Here is a 6,259-nt window from a genome sequence, read left to right as displayed (position 1 = left end):
CAAGAGCGCAGCAGGTGTTAAGAGGAACGTAGAAACTAATCACGTATTAACTAAATACCAAAATTGCGTGACCGGCGTCTTAATATTTCGGAGTTGCGCGTTACTCAAACATTACAAATCGGTGTTTATTATATTTAATATTAGCTCGACAGCACAGATACAGTAGGGAGGAGGAATATAATTTATTCAAAATTAAATAAAATAATATCGTTATTTGAAAATAAGTCTTTTTGAATTGGGATCATCATGAATTTTAAAATACTCAAGCTATTCGTCACTTTTCTAACTTTGATAGAATTGTTTAAATCAGATTCCAAGAAACAATAAAACAATTTTTCTAGACAGCATAAAATACTGCATCGCAGAGTGTCTGGGTCTGCCCAAGGTTATCGAGGATAAAACATGCTCGTTCAACAGAATGACTGGAAAATGTACCTTAAATTTGGAAAATTATCCACAAGAGACTGACCAGATCTAATTTCCTGCAGTAAAAGGATGTGAAGTGGGACTTCCTGTCAAGAAAAGCAAATTCAAAGTAATTTGCAAATTCGATAACGAGTAATCAAGCGCAGAGAGTGAAAATTGAAAATTAATCGCCATTTTGGTAGTTATAACATTTCAGTACTAGTCCACGAGAAAGGCCAGCCACTGTGTGATATTTTAATTTTGCCGGTGGCCGTGTTCAAAAAAGAAACAAACCTAATGGAAATGCAGTCTGATAGATGGGACAGTAAGAATTTAATGAAAGGCCGAAAGATGTGCACTGAGTACCTATATTTAGAATGGATTCCTACGTTCAAATTTGCGAAAAGCTTGGGCATGAAGTTGACCGTAAGGATCGGCGCCTGGGACGAGTTTGTCATGCACCCTAAGGAAATCACCAAGATTGCTAAGAACCCGCAGCTGACAGAAATATTCTCGCAATGAGTGATCGACCTGGTCAGCAACCACGATTTAGACGGCATCACCATTTCATGGATGTGGCCTGGGTGTCCTCAGGTCATATAATACACTTTTCAAACAAACATGCAAAAAGAAATCTAATTTTATTCTCATTTCTTCCAGGCTGGCTGCATTCCAGATGTGGACAGAAAAACTGTTGCCAGCTTTGTGCGCGCAGTAGCAGTTCCAGTTAAAGAAAAAGGAAAAATTGTCGTATATCACATGTATGGCGGCATTTTGAGCACAATAATGGCAGCTGGTGATTTATCCTTTATCTTTTATATTTTTTATGATTTCTTTGAAGGGGACTATTTCAGCGATATTGTTGACGTAATAGACTATTTCTACTTTGAAGCTCACTTTCAAAGTGGAGACTGGGATCCAAAAACCGATTTCAACTTTAACTTACGGAAAACTGTAAGAAACACAGTCTCATCTCTTAAAAATAACGTAGAAAATGTCTTACTTATCGTTTTAGAAAGGAATTATGAACGAGCTCTCGACTAAAATAAAGAGGGGCCGAGAGTTTAAGAGAAAGGTTGTCATAACTGTTGAGCCGATGGTTTTTAATTACGAGCTCAGCGATCCAGAAGTGATGAAAATTGGGACCCCATTTGTGAAAAACTCTCAAATAAAAACTAGACTTGACATGACAGAAGTGAGAGAAAGAGTAATTCAACGAAATCTTAAAATATATAGTTTTCTTAAAGTGGTGCAAGTTGACCAAAGATCCTGCGTATCAGTTGGTGAAAAATGCCGAGACGCAGAATTATGCCATCAAACCGAACAATCTATTTGTCTATGACGATCAAGAGTCGTTGACGGCGAAGGTGGATAGTGATAAAATAAAAAAGCTCGTTTTCAATTTTCACCCCCAAGTAGATTCAATATGTAATGGAATTCGGAGCAGGAGTTGGGATGCACAGTCTTGTCTATGATGATGACGACGGAAATGGATTGTGTGGCTGCGGCAGGATGCCTTTCTTAAGACATGTCGTCAACATACTCAAAATGAACTGCGAACCAATCCCGTGTTTTTAATATTTAATTTAATATTTAATCAAGATAAACAGAATGTGATTTACATTAAAATAAAATTTTATTTTATTCAAAACAAAATCTTGTAGTTTTAATTTAGTCACAAATTTAAGTGTTTTGCATAATCAATGACAGTTTAAAATTAATTACCTACATCGCGAAAAATAATCATATAATACATCTTTCAGATGTATTTGAAGGTTGTTTTAAAATATTTTACAATAGCTGCTCTCACACGCGGACAAATAAGCATGAAATATTAACAAATTGAAAATTTGTAAAATAAAATAAATATCGTAAGCTCGGATCTTGTACCGTACAGCAGTTGTTTTGCCCCGCAGGCCTGATCAGCAGAACAAAATTCACACCACAGTATTAGCTTTTTTAAAGTTGATTGTTTAAAAGCTTTGCCAGCTCTGCACAGCACTGCTTTATTTGAAAGAATCGAGAACAATTAAAAGAAGTAAACACGCAGGGAATTTTTTGAAAATTAGGAAGCAAACTAAATTGAAAAAAGGAAAATAAAACGATGCGTGGCAAAATAGTGCGGAAACGTGAGAAATGATTTCATTTGCAGATTGATTCACTCTCGTCCACTCATTCCTTTAAAAATAAATTCATTATTTTATGACTAATATTCTGAACTTTTTATCACATTCATGGCCTTGTTTTTATTTATTAATTTTGAATAGTTTAGAGTTCACTGGAAATTATTTTTATTGTGATTGTGAGAAGTTCATCGGAGCAATAAAAAAAATAACATAAAAAAGCACCTAGTAGTCTTTTAATATTTTAGCGTATTGATTATACCAATGCAAACGTCTAATAAATAACATTTAACCTTTTCCCTGATTTTAATATGACAAAAATGAATTATCTACGGTTATTACGATTTAGGACACTATTAGGTCCCACGCAGGCGTCATCAATGCTTTATTGAGCGGAAACTATTTTTTGATGAGCTGTTCACTTTGTTAGTAGCCATGATGTTGCTCGCCATCAGCATGCACACCGCTACGACTCTATCTCTAGTTTTTATGGTAATTCAAGGCAATAGGAAAAATAGCAGTACAAGTAAAATTTTTCGAATATTAAAAAATAGTGGTTACCTGTTTGCATTGGACAGTGTCAAGGAAATAAAAGCGCAGCAGAGGTCAAGAGAAATTTAGAGGGTAAGAAATTGCAAAATTTCCTGTTCAATTAATGCTTAGTAGATTTCAGACTTTCAATATGATCTGAAAATATGCCTTACTTAAGGAAATAGTCAACTTAATATTACATATTTAATCCACTGTCTAATGCGTAAATTTCTTTTAAATCTACAAAAATAGCATGGGCGGGAACTACAATATCGCGAAAAAATGAAACACGTGCCTTTCTCTTAATTTTGAAAGGGGAATATAAATGAACAAGTACGTACTCAACAAAGATCTAATCGGTGTTTAGGAGAAAATCAGATCGGAAGTGTTTTGGTTTTTAAAATATTTACTATTTATGTGAATAAAAAAGATGAGAGTGTGGGAAATCACGAAATTTGTTTGAAAATGACGCCTCGTTCTTGGAAATTTTGCTGTTGTCAACGAAATTTGAAATTTTAACTCTCGCTGCCTATCATAAATGCTTTTTATGTTTTTATCGTTTTTGCCCATGCTGGTATGAAATTACTCCATTTTAATTAAGTCCCGCTATGCTTAGCATCTTTCTTGAATGAAATTGAAATTGTTTGCCAATGCGCCACAGGAGCTATAAAATCTAATTCTATTCAAAACGATAAATTTTCTAGACAGCATGAAATATTGCATTGCGGAATGTCTCAATCTGCGAAACAAAATCACAGATAAAACATGTTTGTTCAAAACAACTACCGGAAAATGTAAGTTTTAACTATTTATATCAATTTTAGCAGATGTTAAATTACATTATTTTTTGCAGTAAAAGGTTGTGACGTGGGAGTTCCTGATAGGAAAATAAAATTCAAAGTGATTTGCAAATTTGATGACGAGTAAAAATTGAGCTTAAATACGAATAAAATTTAAAATTGCATTATTTGTTAGCTATGATATTTCAGTTCTAGTCCGCGAGAAGGGTCAGCCGCTCTGCGATATTTTAATATTACCAGTGGCCATGTTCAATAAAGAAACTAACTTAATGGAAATGCAGCCTGACAGATGGGACAGTAAGAACGCAATACTACTTCGAAAACTGTGCACTTAGTATATCTTTAGAATGGATTCCTACGTTTGAAATTGCAAAAGGATTGGGAATCAAGTTGACGGTCAGGATCGGCGCTTGGAACGAGTGGATCATGCACCCAAGGGATTTCACCAAGGTAGCGAAAAACGAACAGGTTAAGACGAAATTCGCGCAGGGAGTGGTAAACTTAGTAAAAATATACGACTTGGACGGGATCACGATTTCGTGGATGTGGCCAAGGTGCCCGCAGGTTAGATAAGGTGATTTAAAAAAATATGGATACAATTTAAAAAATGTATTTGTTTCAGGGTAATTGTATTGAAGATGTGGATAGGAAAACTGTTGCCAGCTTTGTGCGCGCTTTAGCGGTTCCATTAAAAGAGATGGGAAAAGTTGTCATCTACCATATGACTGGAGTCTATATAGACACAATTATGGCGGCTGGTGAAATCTTGCTTATAATCTTGCCTATTCCAATATTAAATTATATTTGTCTATTTATTAGGGGACTATTTTAGTGATATTGTAGACATTATAGATTACTTCTACTTTGAAACCAACTACCAAAGTGGAGACTGGAGCGCGAAAACAGATTTCAACTTTAATTTAAAACAAACTGTAATTTGGAAAACATCATCTTCCTGATAATACAGAAAATTTGAACAACCCAGAAAGACGTTATGAAAGAGCTCACATTTAAAATCAAAAGAAGCCAAGAGTTTAAGAGAAAAGTTTTAATAACTGTTGAGCCTTTGGCTTTTAACTACGAGCTAAGTGACCCAAACGTAACGAAACTTGGAGCCTTCTTTGTGAAAAACACTCAAATGAAAAAGACACTCCACATGCCAGAAGTGAGCAAAAGTATTAGCGTATAATGAAAATATTCAATTGCAAATTATCTAAGTGGTGCATGCGGACAAAGGACCCTGTGTACCAATTGGTCAAGAATGCCGAGAAGCAAAACTACGCATTCAAGCCGCATAATTTGTTTATTTTTGATGACCAAGATTCACTGACAGCAAAGGTTAAAAATTCAATAAAAGTAAAAGGTTGAAAGTAATTGATTTATCTATGAACCTAACAGATTAATTTTGTGATGGAATTTGGAGCCGGAGTTGGGATGCACAGCCTTGTCCCTGATGACATGAATGGAGTTTGCGGCTGCGGCAGAATGCCTTACTTAAGGCACGTAGTCAACATACTCAAAATGAACTGCGAACCGATCCCTTGTTTTTAATTTTAATATTTAAGCTGGACAAAAAATAGAGAGTAACTTACATTATTTCTTATAAAAAACAAAATGTTTGTTAAAATGTAATTTGGACTTATTTTTGAGGGCCTACAACAACCCAAAATAAAATCCAAAATATATATTTTTTTAATTATACAAATGAGGCACCGAATAAAAGACAATTCAGGTCAAGGGCACTGTCACCGTGTCAAACATGCCTGCCACGGTTTTAAATTATAATTTTGGAATTAACCCATGGTGGTATCGAATGTATCATATTATATGAGATTCACGACAATTAATTTTCTCTATTTGAGTTGTGAGAAATTATTGTAAGAATCGAATGACAGGCGTTTTTGTCCGATGTAAGCTGCTGGCTTCAACCCAGATTGAGTTAATGTTGAGGATTGACGCACAAGCGCATCAAAGATCAATTTGGTGATGAAGTTTGGAGTGGGTGTTAGATTGCATAGTCCTGATGATGTGAATGGAGTGTGCGGCTGCGGCAGAATGCCTTACTTAAAGACACAATGTTAACATACTCAAAATTAACTGTGAACCAATTCCTTGTTTTTTAAATTAAATTAAAGCAAAAAAAACAGCAAAAAATTTATTTTGATAAATAAAAAAAACTAGTATTGCATTTTATAGACCAGAAAAATTGGATGGTCCTCTGCAAGTAACAATTTATCATCAGTTAACTAACGCAGTAAAGTAAAAAATTAAAAGATGCACGTTTTCTCCAAAAAATGCAATTGTAAATTTACCTTTTCCGATCAAACGACAAGTGTGTGGCGCCTTCTCGCCACTACTGCCCTAATAACTATTTTGCATTTAACCTGTATCGCCAGGTGG

The 6,259-nt window shown here is 34.9% G+C and overlaps 1 protein-coding gene and 2 long non-coding RNA genes across 3 annotated transcripts; all 3 read left to right on the top strand.

Moving 5' to 3' along the window:
- Nucleotides 1–160: 160 nt before the first annotated feature.
- On the top strand, nt 161–1,401 carry LOC135947212 (uncharacterized). Its single transcript, XR_010575605.1, has 6 exons — nt 161–431; nt 489–558; nt 609–730; nt 782–999; nt 1,066–1,201; nt 1,247–1,401. It is a non-coding gene; the product is annotated as an uncharacterized LOC135947212 (long non-coding RNA).
- Nucleotides 1,402–1,403: 2 nt separating this feature from the next.
- Nucleotides 1,404–2,001, top strand: LOC135947213 (uncharacterized). The gene is made up of 3 exons (XR_010575606.1): nt 1,404–1,600; nt 1,653–1,772; nt 1,825–2,001. It is a non-coding gene; the product is annotated as an uncharacterized LOC135947213 (long non-coding RNA).
- A 237-nt stretch (nt 2,002–2,238) lies between these two features.
- Nucleotides 2,239–5,621, top strand: LOC135946590 (probable chitinase 10). Its single transcript, XM_065494874.1, has 11 exons — nt 2,239–3,020; nt 3,083–3,152; nt 3,764–3,853; nt 3,913–3,982; nt 4,035–4,156; nt 4,206–4,423; nt 4,482–4,617; nt 4,679–4,791; nt 4,845–5,024; nt 5,078–5,197; nt 5,258–5,621. Exons 1-11 carry the CDS (start codon nt 2,964–2,966, stop codon nt 5,408–5,410), a joined length of 1,329 nt encoding a protein of 442 aa, XP_065350946.1. The 5' UTR covers nt 2,239–2,963; the 3' UTR covers nt 5,411–5,621.
- Nucleotides 5,622–6,259: the final 638 nt, after the last annotated feature.

The sequence above is a fragment of the Cloeon dipterum genome, chromosome X, assembly GCF_949628265.1.
Source record: "Cloeon dipterum chromosome X, ieCloDipt1.1, whole genome shotgun sequence".
Taxonomy (NCBI): domain Eukaryota; kingdom Metazoa; phylum Arthropoda; class Insecta; order Ephemeroptera; family Baetidae; genus Cloeon; species Cloeon dipterum.
This window is presented reverse-complemented; position numbering and strand designations above follow the sequence as displayed.

Excerpts from the sequence above, each read along its gene's own strand:
- LOC135946590 (XM_065494874.1), top strand. The coding sequence starts at position 2,964 with ATGATGTTGCTCGCCATCAGCATGCACACCGCTACGACTCTATCTCTA. Across the intron at positions 3,021-3,082 it reads CTCTATCTCTAGTTTTTATG|TGGTTACCTGTTTGCATTGG; the intron begins GTAATTCAAGGC and ends ATTAAAAAATAG. Across the intron at positions 4,157-4,205 it reads GCAGCCTGACAGATGGGACA|AATGGATTCCTACGTTTGAA; the intron begins GTAAGAACGCAA and ends GTATATCTTTAG.